We start from the raw sequence: 26,861 nt of genomic DNA on the forward strand, positions 1-26,861 counted from the left end.
ATTTTGTGCTCGTCTATATCGTTACACACACACACACACACGTGCCAACCTGTCGGTGTTACAGTCGTGTGCGCTCTATGCGCTTCTGTGGGAGCTTTGTATTGTGTTCACAAATCCACGAGTAGCAAGTAGGAATGGATAATATCTCAAAGAAGACATATCCTCATTTATCTAATCCAATTGGATTTCGTGACTTAGTTACGAAAAATCGATGAAATATGATGGGATGAATGTGCAACATAAACTATAATAATATTACATACACCCTCAATTAGGCAAGTACTCGAGAGGTGAGCAGGTGAGTACAGCGGGGCCGGCTGGAGCAGCCTGTGCAGTGTGCAGCCCCGCCACGGCCGGCGCTCCGACATGACTCGATATTTGGCAAGTCAAGTGATTGACAACATTCCACACTGCGGCACTGTCGCTGTAACACTGTTAGCGTAATTATTGTACTTTCCGTGGATGCAATAAGCATGGGGCAGTATGGTGTAGCTATGTAGCGTGACGCTGGCCCAGGCGGCTGCTGCAGAGTCTAAGGCACGCGGCGTGTCGACAGCCTGAGAAATGCGAACGATTTGCATGGAGCCCCGCAGCGCACCGCAGCGCCCCGCGGCGCCGCCGATGCCGCTAATGGCGCCGCAATAAGCCGCAGAACACCCACTCCCACACGACATCCAGTGCATCCAGTGCACCTTCTGTGCATTGGGCGGCGGTGGCAGGGTGTGCGTGGGCGCCCCGCCGCGCCTCTACCACGGGCCCCGCGCGGCCTGAACGATGCTGCACGCTTTACGTTACTAACCTTAGATCCCGCTCAGTCTGTGTCTGTCGCATCGACTGCTGCCTACGCACTGCTCGGCGAGCCATCCGCTTGTTAAAACCGCGCAATGAACCGTTAGTGCTTGTTTATTGATCAGTATCCAGCCGCTGCGACTCGCCGGTCCCTCCGTACTACAACGATACGACGATGCCTTTCTCTCGCCAACGATAGTGCCGGCCAGCAGCGCGGCGGGAGCTGCTCATTAGCTGCGGCTGCGGACGACGCCGCGGTCGCGCACTAGTCTCGCTACTTGACACGTGTCAATTAGCTCGGCCATGCGGCTCTGCCTGTTAATTACTGACACATTCCATATTCAAATGACCGCAGTGCGAGCTCTAATCCGTGCCATTGTTTTGGCTAAACAATTCCTTCCCACTGCAGCTCGCCGTGGTGCCATTGAGATTAACACCTTATGCTCTAGGCTTAAGATTGAGTATGGGTCGTTGTCGTTGGCGTGCATACACATCGGTGGCAAGTGAGGCGGCGCGGCGGCGTGGTGCCGGCCGCGATGATTACAGCGGACACGCCGACCGCTAATTAAACGTAATGACGGTGTGATAAACAAACAAACACGCACCGGACGACTGCGGGAGAGGAGGAGGGAGAGGAGGGGGGGGGCGTATTGATGGGAACAGACAGGCTGTAAGCTGACTAATTACGAATATGGGTGCTCCATTACAGTGTGAGGTTTCTTTTGCTGGGTCAGGCACCTGGTTCCTGGCCAAGTGGTCGGCCAGTCATACAGACAATAGGCTCACCATATTATTGTTTACATTGTCAATGGCACTAGTAGCGCCATCTAGTTTAAAACTGTGTGACTACGTGATTTGTTGGAAAATATAATTATATTGTTTAGATCGTCTGTGTGTCTTATGAAGCTGTCCTCTTACAGGAAAGACACAAACACACAGTAATGCGCCACTGATCAGCAGTCGTAGCACTACTTATTATTACTCGACTATTCTTATTGGTGAGATTCCAATCAGACCCACACGTGCACCGAGGTACCGGCTCCAAGTGGAAATACATCAACATTACGTACGACCAGCACCTCACCACGAACTATTCAAATTCCTAATACAACTAACTTGGCGGCGTCTGCTAGTCTGTACAGTGCGCGGCTAAGGCCTACACCACGCGGCTCCGTGCGCGCTGCTCGTACAAAGGACATAAACGCACGCCGCGCGGTGTGTGCGCGTGCGCACCGCACTCGCTGCCTATTGGAATAGCAATTCTTATTGGCACGTTGTCGTGTAGATAATCTAATATAATGCTCCTGATTCTGATTGATATGGTTTCTAATAAGAAACTCACGTCTCGGCAACTCTATTAGTATCACTACTGATGACTGAGATAAAACGCAGAGCGGGAACGCAGACTCACGCCGCCGCCCGGCGCGACACGGCCGCAGTGCCGGGACACTGCGCCCGCGGGGACACTGCTGTGTGTGTAATATATAATTATTTGGATCCGAGCACAATCCGTCACTGTTGCAGTCTCCACTCTCCTGTCGGTGTAGTCTGCACGTTCAATGCTCGGTGGAGCTGGACGTGGACGACTGACTACTCGCATGACGTTCTTTTTGGCGAAAGTAACACTATAGTCGCAGTACAGGGCCGGGTCCCCGCCGGGCCGCCGGGCCGCCGGGCCGCGCGACTCATCTCATGTAAACTGGAAACAAGTATTGAGTACACGCTGGCCGATGTGTATGCGCAGCTTTTTGTTCGCCGCGTGATGTCGGCGCTGTGCGCACGAGAGAGTGCGGCGACCCCGAGCCGATTAATAAATTAAGATAACAAATTAAAGTAAGTCGCGCACCGACCGCTGCTCGCCGCCGAGCATCGAACCTTGCACCGCACGCCGGGAGTGCTCCCAGCCACCACTGTGCCGCAGCGCCTGCACGGGCCCGACATGTACACACACAGCTTGCAGTGTACATGTGTACGTTAGTTTGTCCCCGCGGTATACTCGCGTGTGGCGCTAGTGCTGCAGTGGACGTTGGTCTACTCCTGCTGGTTGGGGCACGTCGCTACGGGTGTTTGCGATGGAGAGCTTAATTACATCAATATTTATATAGACTAATCATTAAAATTGGAGTGTCTGTTTGTAATATTGAAATGACCGCTTTTTACTATATATATATATATTATATATACTATATATTATATATATATTTCATATATACATATATATATATAATAATAGACTATATGAAATATTTTTTCAACATTTTTGGTCTGTTTGTCTGTTTCTTCTGGCTAATTTCTGCAATAGCTGGACTGATTTTGTCGGGAATAGGTACTAAGGAGTAACTAAGACTACTTTTACTTTAGAATAAACACATTATTTCGTATAGTATAGCATGTATCAGCTAGTTATTTTACATATAAGGTAAGGTAACCAAATAAGGCCTAACTTATTTTTATTACCGCCTAGCTTGTAGGTTTAAAATGACAATGGGCTGATAATTTCAAAATTTTATATTTATTTATTAAACTTTGTAATAATGGAATCAAAATGGCTTTAGAAACAAAAATTACAATTTTGTAAACACAAATAACTAAAGTGTCACTTTGGCCTTATTGGGAACCCTATGTCTTAATAAGGCCTCAATAAAAACTAGTAAGTATTCAACTTCTTAATTATAACAAAACTTTGTCAATGCTTATAATAAATGTAATGAGATCTTATTAATTAATTTTGGTCATTATACATCAGGCCAAACGAGTTTCTCATCATGTAATACCCAAGTAACATCTTTGAAGTCATCGGTACCCCAGCATCAGTCAAACGAATGAGAATAACTTCTTGTTCTGTAGCCAATTTAGCGACCGACCTAGCTTTCGTGTAGTCGAACCACTCTTTAGATGGTGCGTACTTCTTTGGAAGTTATATCTGGCTGCAGCAGCCTACTGGGTAAAACATTGTGAATAGAATTCGAAGGATAAATAGATACTATGAAGAATTTCCCAGTATCCATTCACCCCTTTTCTGTATCTATTCACCCCGTTTACCCCTTTCTACCATTTTAACAGCGTTTTCCATCTTTTGCAAAATCCATTGCCTTTCTTTTTGACAGAAGCTGGTGATCCGTTTTCTATGAAATTACTGAAAAACAACTGCCGTAATAAGGCCTATATGTTTTTTTTTTGTAGACTTTATTAGGGCATGGCACATGGGTAAACAAAACAACGATTATATGAAATACACCGATATTATAGCTATTTCACTTATGTGAAGAGATGGCTAAATGTATAATTGTCATACAGACAAAACACGGCACGTCGTATACATATAAAAATACTAACAGTTTACGCTACTCGAATTTTATAAAAACTAAAGTGCGCTCCACGTCGTCATTGTTTGCGACTGGAGGTTCCAACACACTCGCGGCACGGGTTGCTTGCTGTGCTCAAATTAGTTAAGTAATGTGCATGCACACTTCTACAAACTTTGGCGACCATTTGAAATCGGGAAGAGGGAAATTTTCAAAATAGGCTTTATTGGGGCATAGGCCTTATTTGGGTAACTTACTATATAATGGTTTATCCCCCTGTCGGTACCGACAATGCGTACAGGTGCCTGGCGCGCGGCCGCCGCACATTCAGACACTGTACAGTGTGTCGGAGTTACAAGAAATATTCACACTTAGTTGTGCAGCAGGAGGTCGGCAGAATCCTAGACTAAGCTCCATCCATCAGCTGTATAGCACCCGGGGGTGTTATTTTATTACAATATTATTATTTTCGTTGTAGACGACACACAATACACGTAATGTATTTCAGCATCGAGATTCAATTCGCTGCGGTTTATATCTTAGTGAGACTGTAAGTTAGTTAGTATTATTACAAAATATACATTTATATATATCTATAGAGCAAGAACTGTACGCGTTTATTGTGTCTGCACACTCCAGTCGTTGGCTGCCGAGGTTCGAGTCCCGGCTGTGGCGCGTCTCATTCCGCTATCCGACACCTAACGTGTAGTGGGTGCAGAATTGCAGATGCCACCGCCGTCGCCGTAGTGCCGCCGCGGCGCTGCGCACGCGCCCCGCGCGGTCCGCTGGCGGCCGGTAGTGGCGCGCCTGCGCTCGATGATGGAGGCGGCGGGCACAAAGCGATAATATCTTCATAAATCGATATTTCCATTGCTAATAAAGCGATATTAATTATCTAGTATTCAAATCTCAGATGTTGAGCATTCGTGGGGCGCTCGTGACCGCGGCCTCGCCCCGCGCGCCCCGCTCCCCCGGCCTCGCCTGCGCTCGCGCATCCTCTCTCGATTAATAATCGCGGTCGACGGCCGCGGCCCGATTATTCGAGCTCGTGCGATTAACGATTATGATTCGATTACTGTTCACCGGCGCATTGTCAGCAGCGGCGGCGGCGGCCTCGTCCACCCGCGCCACACAATAGCTCGCGGTGTAGCGTCACAGCCTGCCTCGCCGGGACTGGCAGCTCGCGCGCCTGTCGGTGCTCGTTACAATGTATTACACTTCAAACAACTGAACCAATTTAATGAAACTCGCACACATACTGCTCACCTAAAAGATTTCTGAAAATGTTTACAACTTAAAAACTATTTTGAGTTTGATAGGAATAAGATTGAAACCAAACATTGTTCTTACTCGCACTCCCATCGTATGGCGCAGCACAACGCACCGAGTACCGGCCTGCCGGCCGCGTCGCCGCACGACACGCGCGTGCTGGCGGCGGTCGATGATTGCCAGGCGAATGCTGCTCATCAGTTTATTATCATTTTGGTTGCATCCGACAAATGACGCGTCGTGGGCAGTAGGTGTACAGTGTACAGTGTACAGTACACATCTAGCAAGCAACGCCACGAGCGCTATATATATAACATACTGTAACTTATTGCAGTGAACTCTTGCGCCAGTGGTCTGGCCCAGGTATCGATTCTATAAGTATCTTGCTCGAACAGCAAGGCGGTTAATTCGCGTAATTCATAATTTGTTAGTAATAAATATTATAGTTATAAGTAACGTACATAATAATTTAAGCATTAATTACATTTCCCCGCCGCACGTGCCTAATGTTACATTACACACTCATCGCAAGTACATGTGTGATGTGACTTCAGCAACCGCGAGTGTTTCTACCAGTAACTAAATAAAACGCAATAACATTATCCAACAAAACGCATCGATGTCAGCGGCCATACTATGTGGCAATGTGGCAATACTTGCCTCTGTCTGAACCACGACCGGCACCAGGCCTACCAGCCGACTAGACATTTCTTTAAACAAACAATGCGCACTCGGCCCCACGGGTCGGGACTGTCAACGCCCAAATGGCCTAAAATATAATGAAATGGTCACACAGGTTGGTTGTTATATATTTGTGCCATTCAGGGCCCCGCAGTGGCAGCAGCCGAGCCGGCAGCACCCGCCGGTGTCCAACAGAAGGTTTCGGTGCAGGTTGCGTCTCACCAACGAAGACCTCCCTGACTTCCAGGCCTCAGAGACATATCGTCAGGTCTCCCGCCTCCGCGCATCGTCGCTTGCCAAGTCCTCCGGTTCCACAACAGCTGGCGAGTGTCGCCCGTGGAGCTCCAGCTGCACTGGTACGAGCACAGCAGGAGATATATATCTGCCAGGCTAGTGCTGCTAGTAGGTGTTCTAGTGTGTTTGATGTATTGTTAGCGTGCGCGGGGCGCGGGGCGGGGGGCGGGGGCGCGGGGGCGCGGGGTAGTGCACCGTTAGCGCACGCGAGTAATACGATATGTATGGGCTTTCAATAATTTCTATGACGCGCCATGGCAAACCATAATGAACTTCGGAATTATTGATGTCGCAGGTGTGAGCCTGCGCGTGTGTGGGTGTCCGTGTACCTGTACACACTCGCTCCAGTTACCGACCACGCGGCGCTCCACTGGAGGAGAATGCTGCAAGCACTCAGTCCGCCACTTGTCTGTAATTGGCCGATAAAGTGTTGAAGTAAATGGAATTAGAATGGAATATGTTCGCGCGGGAGGACGCGAGGACGTGAGGACAGGTACAGGGCAGGTAGCGGGTAGCGGCCGTCCTCTCCGGGTCCGGACAGGTGGACTCTGTCTGCGACCGGAGGGTGGGAGGGAGGACAAACCTCGTTAGCTGAATATGCACTCCAATCTATAGCGGAATCGAATTTGCGCCCTCGCTGAGCCGAGTGGCCTTTTAAAGGGTCGCGACGAGATGTTGATGGATTATTTGTGAAGTGGCCGGCCGCCTTTGAAATCTTTCGCGCGTTAAAACGGAGGTAATCTCAGCGCGACCCTCCCGGCCTCCCGCGCCCCCTCCCCGTCCCTCCTCCCGCCATTGGCCGCGCGCCTGCACTGTAAACAGCCCGCAGCCTTCGTTTTGTTTACCTAATCATTTTATTGCTGGCCGCCCCCGCGCCCCCGCGCCCCCGCCCCGCGCCCGCGCGGCTCCCTCCAGCGTGTGCGTTGTTGATGTATTTGCAATGTTGTAATCGGCGACACAACAGATGTCCCGCCGGCGCTCCCGGCGCGCAGCCCTTCAGGCTCCGGCCTCTTGTACTACAAGCCGCCATTACATTTATCGCTGGGTAAAAAACCGTTCAGTACATACTCCTGAGAAAAGTCGGTCGCAAGCTGCGCGTAATTTTACATTTTTACCCTAAAAATGTATGTCAGAGGGGTGCGGGACGCGCGGCGGGAGGCGACAGGTCCCCGCGTCGCTGCGAAATCTCTTTTTTAGCACAAAAACGAAGAACGGAACAATGCCTGACCCATTTCCCGGCCGTGGGAAGGAATAACGTCTCCGCGCGGCGACGTTTACAATAAAAACTGCATTACCCCACATTTTAAAAAATCCACGATTTATAAAAAACGCGATGCTAACGCAGCCATTGTTCAAAGGGATATTGAAATTTTAAACTTGGAAGGGTGAGATGTGTGCGCGAAATAACGGTTTTTTACCAAAAAACTGTGAATCAGCTGCCGAGCGCTGCAAGTCGTTAGCGACGGAGTCTACTGACCCACTGGCGGACTACTGCAGCGCCCAGCCCCTGCTGGTGGAGCGCCGGAGTAAGAGAGGGTGCTGGACAGCACGGCGTGCTCATTTCATTGCAGACCTTCTCTTGTTCTTATTGAACGGGAATCCATCACTCTAACTACATTTGTTTATACCGGGGATAACATAGCTCCTCATACACTCAATCTGATTATTTGACAAAATTTAACGACATAAACATGAGTGCACTGCACCGAGTGCAGTCGGCACAGCGGCTCGCTGGTACATGTTTATGTGTAGATGTATATTTGATACATCCTCATTTGTTGCCGATTGTGTAACACTTACATGTGTGATTGTATGGTGAATGTTGAAGTTAATCGAGGAGTTGTTATTGTTGCTAACATCTGCGCCATCATATACTCATCTTGTTTTCAATTATAATAATGTTGGATTAGCTACTTCTTGGTTTAAATTGAAACTGTTTTCGGTGTTGGATAGTCCATTTATCGAGGAAAGCTGTTGACCATGAGCATCACGCTAGGACCGCGACCGCGCGGGAGTCATTAACTAGTAGATAATATTGTTTACATGTCCGCCGGCTGTGGCTCACTTCTTGGTCGTTCCATGTATTATAATACAGTGCCTTCCTAGAATCCAAATAAATCATTTTCACTTGCCTACACTTTGTCATGGACGTTAGCACTCGCATTACTAAACAATTCACTTGGCGCTAGTTTCCGCCTTCACAAAACTTGCAATACTACATATGAACCTAGTTCAAACAAATTACGTCCTTAATTTCTATCTGGATAGCGGCTGTACAGACGTAGTTATACAGGCCTGTAGCAGTCTGCAGCGGTGGGACCAGCATATAGTATACATTCTAATACAGTACTCAACAAATCCAATAATTGTCTGTAGAACATTCCGAGTCAAGGTGCTGCCAATGCGGGGCTGAGCATCCGATCTCATGCGCTACAATATAATTTGCACACAACAAAATAAACGCGGGTAAACAGTTTTATAACTTTATACTCAAATAACATCGACATGGCGTTTGGATGTTTTATATCGAGCGACTGTGTGGAGTTGGCAGTGTGCGCGTGTGCGCGCGTCCACTTTGGTAGACATTTTGGAAACTTGCGCTAGCCCTCACATTGCAGGGCGCATCAACTTGAGTCATTGCTATATGTAACATGCTATTTCATAGACAAATAATAAATCTGTACACTGTGCGACGTGCCATTCGATGCGTCGCTCGATCTCTACGATTTCTCTAATCAACTACATTATTTGTAGTCCCCACTCAACCACGAGTCGAGTCGCGGGGTGAAGTTAGCGTTACGTCGGCTCTGGTAGCTGACAACCACATCGTGAGACGTGTGAGGCAACAAGTGGCGGAACTGTGGGAGGTCGAGGGAGGAACATGTGCGGGCTATGTACTGCGGCGGCGAGTGCGGAGTGCAGTATGCAAAGCGGAGGGCGGGGCGAGCGGCGGCCGCGCGCGACCTGCAACGGAAACTACATAAAAAACTGCTGCAATCTGTTCCGCGCCACGTGAAAAGTGAAACGGTGAAGGGTGACCCGCGACACAATACCGAAGGGTTGCATTGTGCGCGCGCGCAGCTTCACTGCGTGCCCCCCTCCACCCCCCGCGCGCGGCGCAACCCTTCGTACACGTGCGCGTGCGCCATGTACTACATTGTCACGTCGCACAATGTTGCCACACAATCACATTTCACTTTTACCAACACTCTCCTTGTTACAGCGTACAATGTACAGCGTACAGCGTACAGCGTACAATGTACAGCGTACAGCGTACAGCGACACACTCCGCGCACCACTCCACTCGCTGGCCTCCGCCTAACTTCAATTGCAACAGCTTTATGTTTCTATTTATTTGTCCATCAACGTCCCTGAATAGTATTTAATCCACATTCAAAATTATTAGGAGAATATAAAATACTACAAAACTAACTGTAACACAATGAGCGCGCATACAACAACTCGAGCCGCTTCCAGACGCTTTTTGATGATTACAGTATCGAGTCGAAAACGAATATGATAAGTAATGGTTTACAAAAACATGGCCCACATTTACGAATAACGAATATTTTTATGGGGACAAGCCACCACAACCTCCCGTACCGCTGCAACTCCTGTACTGTAGATACAACCATGAAAACACAACAGGAGTCCGGCGCATCAGAAGATATTATTAGAGGAGGAGAAAAAAACAAAATAGTTTCCACTTCCCTCGGTGAACTGAACGCGCGAGACAGAATGACGTAGGACTGATAGCATACACGAGACTACACAACTGAGCCCAGTCGAGCAACACGGGAATGTGTCGCGGGTAACAAATCAAAAGTTAATTATTTGAATTGGAACGGTTTGTGATGTTTGAGTGCTCATTCCTGCTCGTACTGCCCCGAGCTTGCAGTGCGGGCAGAGCACGCATTACCCGGCGTTGCTTCATAATGTAGAGTAACCTCGTACATACCGTGCACCTCCGCCAGAGGTATTGTAATGCACATGTATATTTTTTTTTTTTTTTTTTTTTTTTTTTTTTTTTTTTTTTTTTTTATGTTGGATAGTATTTAGTATTGTTTTTTTGAAATTTTGAAATTTTTTTTTTTGAAATTTATTCGAAAATTTGTACACAAAAAGAGTTACATACATTTCACGTTCAAGTAACATTTACCTTATAATAGTATAATCATAGCCTTAAGATAATCTATTACTACACTTATATTAAGTTACAAATACAAATGGTGGTAATTTGGAATAAGAATGTAGAGTAGCGTCCTGCCCGAACTAGGTTTATATTAACCTGTGTTTCAGACCATCACTTTACGACGCTTTTTAACTAGGACAATATTTGTTTATGTTAACCGGATATAAAAGTAATATATTAATAACTACGAGAATAAGCATAATTATACGTAAGAGGAGCCTATGTTAATATTACAAGTACTTGCACTACCTAAATAATGCAATCAATCCAAAATTTCTAGAAGTTTCTCTGTGTCTGTGTAATTGAGTGTTGCTAAATATTCTGATATTAAATAACTACATTTTTTGCAACTAACACTATAGAAGTCTAACAATTTGTTAAGTTTATTATATAGGAAAGGACCTAAAAAAACATAAAAGCGCCTAGCAAACGCATGTTTAGTTTGAGGCTTTGTGCAAACTAAGTCCTTCCTTCTCTTGTCAGAGGGTACTGGAACAAAAGGAAGTGCAGTGTGTTGGTGGAGAATTATATTAAGAATAAATAATTGCCGAACTGTTAGCACGTTACATACCTTATAAAGCTCATGTGTAGGAAATCTAAAGGGGCGAAATGTGGCAACCTTTAAAATTGCTCTTTGAGCACGCTCGAGAGGTAGTAGAGTTGATTTTGCAGCTCCACCCCAGGAGGTTATGCAATATGTAATAACAGATTGACACAATGCTAAATAAACCTGTCTAATTAGTTTATAGTCAGCTATGTTACGTAAACTTTTAAAAATATAAATTAATTTGCGCATTCTAGTACAGAGTAATTCGATATGTTTACGGAAATTTAAATTGGAGTCAATAGTGACACCTAGGTATTTCAATTGTTCAGCTTGAACTAATGTGGGGCAAGAACATGCAGTATCAGCGTTTGTGCTACAATTGTGCGCGTAAATGTTTATGTTGCTAAGCGCAGTATTTCTCATTGAGAATAAAATGTATTTTGTTTTATCGGGATTTAATGTTAGTAGATTATTCTGGAGCCAGTTAGTCACAATGTTAAAGCCCTTCTGAGCATGTTCATAAACCTCTTCTTTTGATTTAGCCGAGAACAATATTGCCGTGTCATCCGCATAAGACATTATGATACCATTATGGATTGACTGGCTGCAGAGGTCATTTATATAGATTAAGAATAAGGTAGGACCCAAAATACTGCCTTGAGGAATGCCAAAACCACTATTTTCAAGTTCAGAACTTGTTTGTTGGCCAATTTTAACACATTGAAGTCGATTGCTAAGATAATCTGAGAATAGTAGAAGTTGTGTTCCTCTTATCCCAATTGTTTCAAGCTTGTGCAATAGTAAAGAATTAGAAATAGTGTCGAAGGCTTTCGCGAGGTCTAGAAAGATCCCAATTGTGTGCATACCATTATCCAGATTGGTACTGATGTAATTAGTCAGTTTGTGTACTGCTTGTGCAGTTGATCTTTTGGGTCTAAAGCCAAATTGATTATTTGAAAGAAGTTTATTGTCTTCCAGATATTTTATTAACCTATTGTTAATTAATTTTTCTAAAATTTTTGAGAGACCTGACAGTACTGAGATGGGCCTGTAGTTATCCACACAGTTTTTATCTCCAGCCTTAAATATAGGTGTTACCACTGATTTTTTGAGCAATTTAGGAAAAATTCCTTCAGACAGACAGATCTGAAAAATGTGGGTTAGCGGAGGGGCAAGAAAGTATTTATATGTTTTTAGTATATTATTAGGAATGTTATCCCACCCAGTAGCACAATTATCCTTGAGCCCGTTAATTATTCCCATTACTTCATCGATGTCGGTATTTAGTAAAACAAAAGAATTCGACGTAGATTTTGACATTAGATTTTGTGTGGAATGTCCAACATACTTCAACGATTTTTCAGCAAGATTTTTGCCTATGTTAGCAAAAAAATTGTTTACTTTATTAGTTGCTTCGGACGGCGTTACATCAGTAGATAATAAAACCAGCGGAGGTTCCGGATTTTTATATCTAAGTGTATTTCTTTTAATAAATTTCCACACCAGTTTACTGCTTTTTCCAGCCTTCTGTAATTCACTTCTGTCATATTGATTTTTTATTCTTTTTAAAAGATTATTACAGAAATTTCGATACCTTTTATAAGTGATAGAAAGTATTTCGTTATCAGGTGCATGTTTTGATTTTTGGTGGAGTCTATCTCTGTGTCTTATACAACGAACTAGTCCTGGCGTGACCCATGGTTTAAGACAGCTATACTTTCTAGGCATCGTCTTAGTAATCGTATTTTGTCTAATTACATTTTGTAGCGAAATTATGAAATAACTTAAAGAAAAATTTACATCAGTTGAATTAAAAACTGGGTCAAAATTAATGCCTCGTATGTCAGATTCGAGTGTTGTCATATTGAACTTAGTGTAGCTACGCATGCAGTTTAATCTAGGTGAATTTATATGTAACGTTAGTAAAACAGCTTGGTGATCTGTAAGCGAGGAATTAATAACAAATGTTTTTGATGGATTTTTTGATTTAAGAATGATATGATCTAAGCATGAGCCGCTCTGATGCGTGGCATGATAGTGCGCTGGCAAAAGCCCATGAAATGAACAAATATTCAGATAACTATGAGCATGAGCATCGGTTTTGCCGGAGGCAATGTTTATATTCATATCACCCACAAGGATAATGTTTTTATAAGATGATAAGTATTTTAAGTTAGTATCTAGTGAACCTAAGAAACTGTCCAGATTTTGGGATGGGGGCCGATAAATAGCTATGACCACCGTATCAGGGTTAATTTTAATTATTAGACAATTACTATCCTGGGATACAGGTTCTTCCTTGGTTGTTTGTAAATTATTTTTTATATAAACTACAAGTCCATCGTTTTGGTTAATATTTCTCTCAGTTTTATATGAGTAATAACCGTCCAGTGTTGGTAAGTTGAGTTTCTGTTTGGATAACCAACATTCTGTTAAAACAATAACATCACTACTTATGTCAAGCCTTTGTAAGAGTACCTCAAAGCCATGCATGTTACGGTTTATGCTGCGGATATTTTGGGTGAGCAGGGTGAGCGTTTTGTTACTCGAAGGAAGAAGATGTTTGCAGTCTTCAACATCGCAAGTATTAGATTCAGACACAGAGAAACTATCCAGATCACAGATTAGTTGATTGCTCATACTAGTTACAAACTAAGACTTAACTATAAATATAAAGTAAACTGCCTATTTATGTGCCTACTAGCTATGTATTAAGTGGCGCTCTTAGACGCCTTCATAGTCAATAGAATTAATATAGTTCATCTCTGCATATTTACGTGCAGGGCAGGTTACATCCCCAGTAGGATGGTCACATTTCCTCTTATAGCGTTTGCACGTCGCACATGTAGGGGAAGAGCTGCTGTTGCATTCCTTGCCTGAGTGTCCAGGTTCTCCACAATGGTTGCATGTTGGGCTAGTTTCTCGGCAAAACTTGGCTGCGTGACCAAACTGTTGGCAATTGAAGCACCTGGTCACGACAGTGAAATCTCTTACAGGACATGATGTCCAGTTAATAAAAATTCGGCCTTGACTTATTATAATTTTCCTGATACTGGCGGGAAGTTCCACGATGTAGTTACAGGAAGGGAGGCCTTTTTTCCCCGATTTATGGCTCAATTTAACGGACTCATAGAAGGACTCACGAGTTATGTTCAGTGCCTTATCAGAAAGGTTTTGCTCATAAATGCAGTCAAAAACCTCCTTGTCCGTTAGTGCTACTGGGACACCAATAATTGCGACCCTCGGGCGTCTTTTTGATGGTTCTTCTACCGTCAGGCCTGAGGAAACTAACTTCTCCGATTTCTTCAGCTTTTCGATATCTCCTTTACTTTCAGTGCTAATGACAACACCGCCATTTCTTACTTTTTTCATTCCACGTACATGCAGCTTAAGTTGCTCGGGCGAGATAATTTTTTGTACAAGCGATTTGGTGTCATCACTTGTTTTAGTCTTATCGCAGGGATAAATAGCGACTGAGCTTAAATTTGCAGGACGGATGAAGTTTTCGGGACCTTTCTTTACCATGCTAGCGTACGAAGTAGTTTCAGTCGTATTTAATTTGGTTGCAACTACTTCTTTTAACTGCTCAAGTGTGTCCGCAACGTATTGCTGGTCCTGTAGGTGCTGGATGGTGTTGTAAGCCTTTACCGTTTTCTGTTTTAATGATTGAAATAAAACGGCCATTTGAGAAGTCCCACTTGAAATCTTTCGGCAAAGGGTGGACACACGGAGCTTCTGGTCAGAGTTCATTTTCCCTTCACCTACAATAGTGCAAACTTCGTTAAGAATGCCATCTATAGATCCTAACCATTTTTGGATCTCAGACGTAGCAATGGCTTCACTGGGTAGTTCATTCTCTGCTGATACTGGTGGATCCGGATCTCTTGGGGGTATAGGTGCAGTAGGCGTCGGTGGAGGACTTCGGCGTAGCAATTGGCTACGGCCAAACGGGCTCGAAATTGGGTTGGACATTCTACCCAATACACTTTGTCACTTCACTATAAGATATTTAGTACATCGTCCACATCAAAATTTGTAGAAACGTAAAACACGCGTGACACACTTAACTTTAACTGATGTCGCAAAAATGATATTTATTTGTCGCAATTGTTTATAGGTATTTCATTATAGCTATAATAAAATCAGACGTCTGCTTAGACTCGCGTCTCACCAAGGAGTATCATATAAACGTTGGTTCAACTCAACTCAACAAAGAAATATTAAAAATCAAAATTCTCTTCATTAGACGTCAAAGTACTCAGTAGGCAAAAGACTGGCCGCATTGTAGGGATTTGGGATCCAGCATCCGGCAAGTCAGCTGGATGCAGCTACCAGTGCTGGATGCAGCGCTTTGTTTGTGACGCTGAATATGGCGTTTGAGTTGGCAAGAGCGATGAAGTATTCAGCGTCAGCGTCGCCACTATTCAGCGTCAGACGGTTGGAACGTTACGTGTATAACCGCCCGTGTCGTTGTCACAGTAAACGTAGCCAAATATACTTTGTTGTGTGTGCACACCTCGGAATAAGGCCATCGACCACAATGCTCCGCTGTGAGGTTGTCTATGGCAGCATTATTCTAGCACGTAAACCATGGATGTGTTACCCAATACCAGAATACCAGCGCTGCGCCACTACAGGCAGCACGGCGCGACGTACAGGCGCTGCCTCGTGGCCGGGCCTGGACATATTCATACATACATAGTCATTCTGTCTCCTGCATTACATTCACCGAGGGAAGTGGAAACTATCGTTTTCTTATTCTTCTCCTCTAATAATATCTTCTGATTAATTTCGTTGCGGGATCCAAGATAGTCATTCATGTCCCTGGGACAATGTTGCCGTATTTTCATGGTAGTATCTACTGTAGATCCTGGCTTACAGAAGTTGCAGTGCAAAATAAACATACATAGTAATACAATATTTACGAAACGTAGCGATATTCAATCGATAACAAGTTCAGTAACGAGTAATGAGACGTTTGGCCGTACCACGATAACACATGCGATTGTTGTGGACGCAAACAATTTGCTGACGTGACAACAAACAAACTAAATACATTTATATAACAGTAGACGTTCCGTGTACCAACAAGGAACACACGACATGTTCAGTCGACAGCCGCCGAGTCTACTGCTGCGCATACATGTGTCCCGAGTCCTGACGAAATCGAGAAGTTTTTGTGAATGTATAATGTTTAATTTTATAGATGTTTATGTAATACGTAACTTGGCTCAAAGTATGCCGCGGGTCTATACGTGCAGTAGTTGAAGGCGATATTGATTTAGTTGAGTATTTGGTCCGTATGCACGTCCCCGCCAGTGGTGGCTGGTCGCAGAGATATTACATTTGCGAGGAGGCTCGCTCCCTCCGGCGCGCGGCGCTTTGATCTCGCTGTCAGCCGCACGTCCCCTGGCCGCCGCCAGCGTGAGGACACAATGCTCCACCGACTCGCGGCTGATTGAAGTGCACCCTGGCCGTGCTCGGACGTTACTGCTGGTATACTGCTGGTATACTGCTGGTACACGGCTCCGACTGCCGCGCGTGATTAATATAATTTATAATGTGTACGTGGCCCCGATATACATTATATCGTTAGAGCGTAAACAACGAGCCCGTCCCGGCGCGGCCCGCATCGCTTGATCGGATTGTTAAATTAAATAGAGTTAACTGCCGCTAAAGGGTTGCGACACGTGCCGCCGCCCCCCGCACCGCGCCTGCGCGAGCGCACCCTCGCCACCCGAATGCAACCGAATTTAATTTTGCTTTTAATTTTTTATAGTGAAATGTTTCCTATTTGCGGCTCACAACTAAAGTATTCCGGAGATGAAAGTTAGTAGTAAGTGATTGTTGAGAGGACGAGCGTTCAACTCGACTCGGGTACATTACATCCTGGTAGAATGCCATTATACATGGACGGGTGTACCCGGCAGCAGTACATTAGTAGCTCCAGCGGAGTGATGGAGAGCCAGGCCTGGCTGGAGGCATTATACTTTGTAACTCTCTAACTCTCTACAATGTACCTCACATGGATGGCATGCGATACAATTGTCAGTACTTAATATTTGCATTGTTGGTACAAATCATTGGGGTTCGGGCATTAGAAGTAAAACCAGCAAATGCTTTCCCGGTACAGCCGTCTAGTAAATAAATAAGGTTGTACTTGATGAGTAAACGAGAGTTAGATGGCGCGCGGCGGCTGTGCGCCATATATCACGCGGCGCAATGAGCCCGTCACCGATATTGTCGCGCGACGGAATAATTTACAAATGACAGCCGCGCGCTCGCGCCGCTCGTAAATCACGCGCCGTGTGCGCCCACCCTTAACCCTTTCACCCGCGGCGCCCCCGCCCCGCGCCCCGCGCCGCCGCCCCGCGCACCCCTCGGGCCCGCTGTGTCGTCGTTCGTAAACAAATCAGTTGGTTTTTTAGCGTCGCTTTATCTGATAGGCAAAGGGTGGCGGGCCGGCGCGGCGCGGGCCAATCCCGGCGCGCGCACATTTACATAATGATTTACATACGACGCGCGACCTATGTGCTGCTCTATGTCGCCGCGAGTACTGCGCCGCCTAGTTAATGTACTGCTGCATACTCCTTGGATGATGCATCAATCATGCTAAAGTAAAACAATTCATATAGAGTATTATTGTACCTACATAATTATGTATATTCTATAAAAACTGTTGTGCTGTGCATCACTGACGTGCACCCTGGTGGCAGCACTCCACCAGCAACAGCGGGTGCCCGCAGTCCCGGTATGTCGTCCTAGCCGTACAGTATACTTATGCTTGCTTCAAATCGTTATGCACACACTGCACTCCGGCTGTAGAGTGCGCTGCATGCTCCGTCCTCTCGTACTTACTGAGAGTAGGTACGTGTGCACACTGCACGCATGTACGAGATTCCCTAACCGCGTGCTTTAGGTGGCAACGTGTCGGCGACTTGTGGAGCCACGAGACTTAACTCGTTGAGGGGCGCGGGGGCGCGGGGCGCGGGGGCGCCGGCTGCAGCTGCACTATCGATCACCGCCACGATCCCCGGCACGCGCCACACTCCACAAGGTGCGCCGACACACGGCGACACCAGCTCGGCACCGACAACACTCTGAATGCCTGCCTATGCACTACTTACAGACACTATACAGTCGCGTGTTGCTCGCTCGCCGCTACGTGCTTGGCTTCAGAACTTGGCGGGCAGCGCGCCACGGAGTCCCACTGCCGCACCCCTCCGATGTAACGAGCGTGAAACGGCGCACGTCATTATAAATGCAAATAGCGCGCTAATCCAAAATGGCGGCGACCTCCGATCTCCTCCGACTGCGAGCTGCGCTCTGCCACTGAGTCAGTGATCGATGCGATGTTATCGGGTGTCACTCTCGTGTCCTCTACTCGCGTGTCCCGCGTCCGCACACTGCCCGCCCCGGCCGGCCGCAGTCGGAGCAAACATAATGCACAATGCTAGTTGTATCGATGTACCTGTTTGTACCTGGCGACACAATAGTTGTGACCGGAAAAGAATAGGCAACCTAACGTTTCCATATTCTATGGGCTTCATACTTTCGATTGGTATAGAATTTGTTTAATAATCACACCGGTGAAATGTTCAAAATTATTTATATTTTCAATAATTAATTAATCCTAGTCTGGACTGACATTTGTTAGACAACCCATTTGCAATATGTTTATTGCGATGGTAACTTTAATATAAAATATGTTTCATTAAACAAGCATCTCGGTGAAGGTCGTTCTATGTCGGGATCTTAGGCTATAACGACAACATTCACTATTTGCGTCAGTTATGTTATGTCTCCCGATGTATTGAGTCTATGACATACACGTACTATCGACCATAATTATTCCATTCTCCGTGTTAGGACTAAGAATTTTCGAAGTCTAATAAATTTAACATACATAGTCTGATCCGGGTATCGAAACCGAGACTCTTTTCTCGTCCGGCAGTCTCACTTGCGACCACTCGACCAACGAGGCCACGTATAATGACGTTTTAACTTATTGAACAGTTTACTTCGGACGTGGTACTCACATACACACACACACACACACGCGCGTACAGTACATACAGTGTTGTATTACATACACCAACAACCTCGCGGGACAACTCATGATAATGATAAATGATATTAATTTTGCAAATAGATTACAATGTAACTCTTTTACACGTCAATCTCTAAAATAGCTAGATGAGGCCGGCATTTCCTATCCGACTACTCTGAGAAGAAATGCCGAAACAAACTCAGAGGTCATAGTCTCTTTTAAAGTCCAGACAAAATCAATTAGAGATGTCAGAGAAGCGTGCAAGATGATTCTGTAGTGGTCTTTTGAGGAAAGAACCACAGCAGTTTGAGCGGACCTGTACAGATAGCAGCACACATGTGTCAGTTTACAATCAGCTCAGCTGACGGCTGTTGCTGAATGATCCGACGAACAACACCAACCAAAACAACATTTGGGTAGGCCACACAAATGCTCAAACTATCAGAATTTTATTTACTAAAAATAAAATGACTAGCAAAAGTCTCACACGGTCCTCAAACTAACAATTTTAAAAGGAAATATAAAAATATAAAAGGAAAAATATATAAAACAATGTCAAGTTATGTAATGTCAAATTGTATAAAAAATGTAACTATAAATGTTACAAACATGTCAACAACACCTGTGTGGACATTATAGCGGTTCATTCCCAAGCCTGACTATCATCCAAGTAGTATTTTATTTTATTAAAAGCTTTACTACAAAGTTTTTCTTTAATAACATTTTTAAATTTACTTAGGTTTAAACTTTGAATATGGCTGGGAACTTTATTGTAAAAGCGTATACATTGACATCTAAACGAACCGCTTATTTTCTTAAGTCTAGTAGTAGGAACTCATTACCAACTACTTCAGTTGCACAGTTTGTGTTGGCGACCAGCACAGTATCGAGCCGGGTAGTGTTGCACAGCGCATCGCACAAAACTATTTATATAAATGAGATTAATAAAATAAAGATGTTATCGGATAGCTACAACGAGTGCATGTTGAGCACCCTCTCGTGCCCGACATAAAGGCCGGCCACTCGTCGCAGCGCCCTCCGTAGCCCTCGCGACCTCCCGCGACCCATGCCCTCCAACCCTTACACTACCAATCTTTAATTGAATATCTCAAGGTATGAGGGTTGACACGTCATAAAACTGCACTAAATATAGAAATCACTGTTCATACAAATACTATAAAAATGGTAAAACACGGAGGGTCCACCCCTACTACGCATAATGCTACGAGCCGGACAACGGCTACGGGCCACGTAGCACTGCTACGGGCTACGACGACAGCGTAGCGGTCGCATGGATAGTCGCGAAATATAATATTGTTTTGAGGAAATAATATATTATGTAACACTCTGTTCTTTATTAATTCCACATAAGAAAGAAATATTAGACTCAAAAACATCTACGAAGAGGGAGTGAAAGGAAAGCATACTGCAAAGAGACGGCCATGGCTAATAATAAAATAATAAGTACATATCCAGAACCAATCTCGTCTGCAGACGCCCTGGTATTGTTCAAACTACTTCTTGATGCGAAATAACACTCCACGCGCGGTTCCCGTGCAGAATAAACACATTTATTCAGTTTAAAATATCGAGAGCTCTCCACAAAGGAAGCGAATTTCTTATTCAAAGTATCAATATGTTGGCGCCTAAACAAACAGCGAGCACATTACGTAAATGCATTCTTTGGATAGAGATGCATGAGGTCTGCGGGCGGCGGGCGGCGGCGGCGGCGGTCAGGGAGAATTAAACTTTCATCGGCCGGTGTTTGTCCACATTAGCATCACAAAGGGCCACCAGCGCCGCCAGGTTCACATCAAACAGGAACTAGCCCTTTCATCTCCCTACACTCGCTTGTTGTGTACACACCTCTACTCGCGCTCGCAAACACTTCGCCTCTACTTATTGTTGGAACTCGAGCCGTATCGGCTCATCTACTTTGTTGCAACGTATAACCGTTTCATCGAGATTCGATAATAAGATCTATAAACGTTTTGAGACAAACAATGAGAACAATGATTAACAGAATGCTCGCTGGCGACTCGCCGCAGCTCCTAGATGGAAGCAGCCGATACAGCGGCGGCCATCATTTGTTTAATAATAGAGCAGTAACGACCGCGGCACACGTTGCTCAACCCGGCCCCGGCCTCACTTTTTATTTCAATCGAACCCGATATCGGAATTCGCGCATCGGTTAGCAGACCCGTCTCCCCTTTCCTAAAAAAATTAAACAGCTTTTAAACACACATCGAGCTCGATCTGTTCGGCGAAAGCGAAAAAAAATCATCTCAGGTAATCGAAATAATGGCGAGATTCCGCGAAAAAAATTCACTAAAGGGCGGAAAAAGAAACGGATTCGTACAAAAAAGTTAAAATTTTTAATTCGACGGTTGAGGGTTGAGCGGGGTGCAGTCGGGGTGCGGCGGGGCGCGGGGCGGGGCGGCGCTCGGCCGGCGCGCGCGAGTGCCGGCGCCGCAGTGTATCGCGACGCGCCGAGCCGCGCGCCCGCTCCGTCGACCGCTCCACCATGGTGCTCTCAGCCTGCGTCCGCGCCGACACGCGCGCCTACTGCTCCGCCCGCTACCGTGAGTCCACTGCTACACTCTCTCGAGCGCGTGTCACGTAACGTGTCACTGCAACATCATCACATAAACCCGCACTTTATTTCTGAAAAGAAGAAACTACATTTATGCTGCATCTGACACAATGCAAGCAAACATATAAATGGTACATTCATAAAATAAAATATGTATCAAAACAAAGTGACACCATTGAAGGATACAAAAAGTAATCGGTGTGATGATGTGTGTGTCTCTATGGAATATGTAATATATACTTCATGTTTAATGTGATTACGTAATTATATACTCGTGCTTGTCTTGTGTTCCATAAAGTTCAATAGGATTGAAATGCCTTAGTAGTTAATAGTCCATAGTCCAGGGCGTGCTAGAGTTGTTGTACCTACGTACGAGCATGTGATACTGTCAGATCGAGGATTGGCAGACTGGGGAACCATTGAGGAAACCAGTTTGACAGAGTTTTCTATAATGTATTGTGATGTTTATTTGTTTATCTATACTAATATTATAAAGCTGAAGAGTTTGTTTGTTTGATTGTTTGTTTGTTTGAACGCGCTAATCTCCAGAACTACTGGTCCGATTTGAATAATTCTTTTTATGTTGAATAGTGCATTTATCGAGGAAGGCTATAGGCTATAAAACATCACGCTATGATTAATAGGAGCAAAGCAAAGCGGGTGAAACCGCGCGGAAGTAGCTAGTGTGTATATGTATTGGTTTAACAAAGTATATAATATATGTTTATGTATGTTTATAAATAATTGCATTAATATATTTATTCTATGGGTATCTATGTGTGTGTAGGATCACAATGATCATTAAGTACAATCTTTGTTTATGAGATTGTGTCCAGGCGTCGCACCAACCGCTACATCGCACTGCAATGGTTGATGTCAGAGAATGCCTGAAGGCAATAAGTCCGCCATTCACTGTCATTTGTATATAGAGCAAGCACCGCAGGTGCGGAGTGGCTGAATGTATTTGCAGTTTATTGCATTGACACTCCATTTGCCATAGTTAACATATTCGTATATTTCATTACAAACCATCGAATTATCTACCAACTAGTAGTTAGTTACTCCCGCGCTCGACTGCTCGGCTCCCATTTATCGTAGATGTGTGTCGTGATGTTTTACATAGATCGTTCGCGCACTTACTTTGATCACCACGTTCAAATAAACAAACACACCGACGTACTGTTCAGCTTTCAACACATTACGTATAGATTACACCATCGGGTACTGAACTATAGACGCTGTACAGTATCGGAGCGCAGTAGCGGCACTGCGCCGGCGGGGGCTGCTCCTCCGCGGGTTCTATAAAAACTCGGTGACGTCTCAATGCACGCATTTTTTGTACGACATAAAGCTCTTTATCGAGGATACATTTTTATAAATTCGCGATTCTGTATCTGAATAAATGAACATTTGTGTCGACACAAATCCTTTTTTTACCATCGCTGTAAGCCCGCGGGGCGGCCGCAGGTAGCCCGCTGTTCCCACGCGCTGGCGGCACTTTACGTGTTTGCATTGTGCATGGATCTGGATGTCTGGATGTCTCACTACTACTCACAGCTCAGCCAGGTCTGCCTGTGTCTGCCTGTGTCTGCCCGTGTCTGCCCGTGTCTGTCCGTGTCTCGTTGTTTTAACTACAGAGGTTGCGCTGGTCGCCCTGAGAGTTAGTCTGTCATCTGCACCACGATCCAATTATTTCTTGAATTAATGCATTTAGTGTACAGTTAGATATTGTATGTATAACCTGAATGGTGTTGTTATCACAACTCTTACTTTCAGAACATCGGCAGTCTTTACACAAACAATTACACATTTATCTACATTTTCTAAATGTTCTTTCTTTCTGTGCACACCTTAATGTGAAACATAACCTATGGCACAATGGCATTCAGAAGGATTTTTATATGTATTATAATAATTAAATATTAATTATTCATTTCAATTCTAATTTGAAATCTGATGACTAAAATTATGTATTAATTAAATCTCGTCATTTGGAAAGTAAAATAAACATGTATTTGGGTTATTGACAATTAAACAAGTATTTCAGGAATTTTAGAAATTTACTTACTAAGGAGGGAAACAGGGGTTTATTAATACTGCATTATTTTTGAACTGAGGAACACTAAACTTCGTTTTTAGTTTAATGATTTAAACAATCAATCGAGCGAAGCCGCGGGCAACAGCTAGTTACTTATTTAATATTCTGGTCTATCAAACTGTTCATGTGTACGGTCATTGCAGAATTACTTCGGAATCCTTTATTTTATATTTCGAGTTAATGTTTCGTAGCACGCCGCTACAACAGCAGATAGTTCGTAGCGCGCCCGGCGCGTAGCACGCCGCTACAAGATGATGCGTAGTATTGCGTAGCGCTCAACTTTACAACAACAGTATGTAATGTTCATTTGTATTGTGTGTGTCGTGCTGGCCTGGACGCTTCGGAACCTACGAACGACAAGTACTAATGTGACTTTTTAATCGACTACATTCGCAGTTATGTGTACTTTCTAAGATTATTTAGACACCACTGACAAATGGTGAAAGATACCTGGGCTTATACCTAATTTCTAATAATGAATTTAAAATCGCTATCCCGCAACGAGCAATCGTGCTAATTAAAGCTAAAACTCAGCAGTGGGGACATACAGGCTGTTGATGGTAATGATGATGTGTATGGCGTGTCTCGAGTAGAACACAAGAATCCGTAGTAGGCACAGAGTAGTTGTGAGCTCGTGTCACAGCAGGGAGAGTAGGGGCGAGCCGCGGTGTCTAATCCGCTCATTAATCAGCATTACTTGTAATTTGATGATCCGGAGTGTCTGTGGCTTCGGCCGCAGCGCGCGGAGCGTGTCGCCGCGCGCTTATCCCGTTAATTGCATTAATTCGGCGGCCGCTGGGCCGGCGATCCAGTGCCCAGCTCGATGTCGGCGCGACCTTACGTGTTGCTACAGGGGGTTAGCGGGGTTAGCGGTGTCAGCCGCCGCTTTGCCGGTGATTATGTAGTTAGCGCGCGACTGTGACGTCACCGGCAGTGGCGTCACGTTGGTACGTGTACTCACCGTGTGCTTTGTTTGTTACAGAGGAGTCCGGCGAGCTCATCAAGTCGCCGTCGCCGCCGCCCAGCCACGGTCAGTAAGCTCCACCCTTCCACCCGTTGCAACTTGCACCGCTACCGACACAGGAGTGCGCCGCGCACTCAGCGTTTACCAATATCGACTTTTGCTGTTCTGATATCTCTAATGTCACATCGCGTAACATAGACCGCTGTCTATCGAAGTGTTCACGCAATATCCAAGCTGTTGTTAAATCAATGTCGATTGGTTGAGAGATCGCTGAAGTTCCCTGCATTGGCTGCCCTCGGTTCTTCATTCGGTTATCCAAAGAGATGATGATATGCCTTCAAATAAATGAACACTTCTTAATAGTTGAGGTAGCTCGGCCATGTTATATTGTATTAACTACTAGCGACTCGCCCCAGCTTCGCATGAGTGCAATGGTGATATATTATGTAGATATGTATTTTACATATAAACCTTTCTCTTGAATTACTCCATCTATTAAAAAAACCGCATCAATATCCGTTGCGTAGTTTTAGTTTCGGCGCCACCTGTGGGCCGCGTACTCCGCGCGGGTCCCAGGAGCCACGCGTGCCATAAAAAATACACATCTTTATCCCTTTCAAAGGATCTGCGCACGCGCCGCTAAAGGGTGGCTCACCCCTTTAGGGTGGTTAGGGAAGGTAACACAAGACGGTCCGGTAAAGACCGTCGTGTGTTATCTTCCCTAACTTAAAAAGGGGTGTGCGACGGCAAACACAATAAGAGGCGCGTGCGCATTGTGTGGCACGCGCACCTACTGGATCTACATTACATTGCCCGATATAATTATATGCTGCATGTATAACTATTATGTGTTGAACTGTCACGTATGTGCAGCCGACCGACCTGTAGCGAGCTTTATATCTTTTGTTATCATATGAAATCTGATCTAAGGAAGTGCCAGCTAATTTTAATTCATATTATATTAGGCACTATGTGTCTGCCGCTTATCAAAAAAATTTAACAAATTTTATTCCGTCCTGCTAGTGGTCCACTACGCGGTTTGCCAACTTGCTACTAGTAAAAGTATGTGTTTGGGGTTACGAGTAAATAGGTACCGAGTACATATATGTATAGGTACCGAGTATATAGGTACCGAGACCCCGGCAGCAGGACTTGGAACAGAGTGGTGTTTCACGATTTCTGACACTGAGGAGATTATAATCAGTATTATGATGATTGCCGTGCCAGCCTAGGCAGTTGAACATTTTACTGATGAAGAGATGAAGCTATTCCTGATCTTCCGTTCATTCTGTATATGTATAGCGGCTATACAAATAAATCTAATTTGACACGGCTAGTACAGAACCAGCTTAAGTTTGCACATCAAGAACTCGAAACAATGAAAGATGTTGTTGCGCAGATGGCTCCGCCAGCGGCGAGGGCGACATCAGCGGCGACGAGCGCCCCCCCTCCCCGCCCCGCGCGCCCTCCGCGCCCCTGCCGCACCCCTCGCACCCCGCGCACCCCGCGCACCCGCCGCACGTCGCCAGCGCGGCCGCCGCCACCGCCGCCGTGTTCGTGAGTATCTGCCGTGCAGTATGTGTGTGTGTGTGTGTCCCTCACTGAGCGGAGTGTGACGTGTCCGTTGTGTGCAGAACGCGGCGGGCGCCGGCAACGCGCTGGCGCAGCTCCAGCACCTGCTGCTCACCCAGCACGGCGCGCACTCGCTGCTGCTCCACACGCAGGTGAGTACGGCGCTACCCCGCCCCCGCACCCCGCCCCCGCGCCCCGCGCCCCCAGCAGAGCTCACGCCCGCGTTGCATGTTGCAGGTACAGCAGGCAGTGGCGCAGGCGGCGGCGCAACAGTTGCAGCAGCTGCAGGCGCGCGCCGGCGCAGTGCCGCCCCCCACCACGGGGACGTCGCCCACTTACAAGTACATGCAAGGTTCGTTCGCCAGTTTTGCTTCCGTCCACTTGCCCAGCACCACATGCAGTTCTAATATTTCCGTGGACTTGATGTTAATGTATATTGATGTTAATGTAAATATTGTGAGACTTATGACCTAGAGTGACTGTATGACAAGATTGCGGTAACAATAA

General features: G+C 45.4%; 2 protein-coding genes across 2 annotated transcripts in view; one reads left to right on the forward strand and one right to left on the reverse strand.

Moving 5' to 3' along the window:
* Positions 1 to 26,861, forward strand: part of LOC118265375 (protein nubbin) — an 82,041-nt gene that overhangs the window by 54,000 nt on the left and 1,180 nt on the right. The window contains 4 exon segments of the mRNA XM_035578210.2: positions 24,801 to 24,848; positions 26,182 to 26,339; positions 26,417 to 26,506; positions 26,592 to 26,706. Of these exon segments, the coding sequence (XP_035434103.2) occupies positions 24,801 to 24,848; positions 26,182 to 26,339; positions 26,417 to 26,506; positions 26,592 to 26,706 (411 nt within the window).
* Positions 13,783 to 15,247, reverse strand: LOC126912663 (uncharacterized). The gene has a single exon (XM_050705778.1). It carries the CDS (start codon positions 15,047 to 15,049, stop codon positions 13,802 to 13,804), a length of 1,248 nt encoding a protein of 415 aa, XP_050561735.1. The 5' UTR covers positions 15,050 to 15,247; the 3' UTR covers positions 13,783 to 13,801.

Source organism: Spodoptera frugiperda, chromosome 28 (genome assembly GCF_023101765.2).
Source record: "Spodoptera frugiperda isolate SF20-4 chromosome 28, AGI-APGP_CSIRO_Sfru_2.0, whole genome shotgun sequence".
NCBI lineage: Eukaryota > Metazoa > Arthropoda > Insecta > Lepidoptera > Noctuidae > Spodoptera > Spodoptera frugiperda.

Bases quoted from the DNA above. Each gene is read 5' to 3' on its own strand.
- LOC126912663 (XM_050705778.1), bottom strand. From the start codon at position 15,049: ATGTCCAACCCAATTTCGAGCCCGTTTGGCCGTAGCCAATTGCTACGC.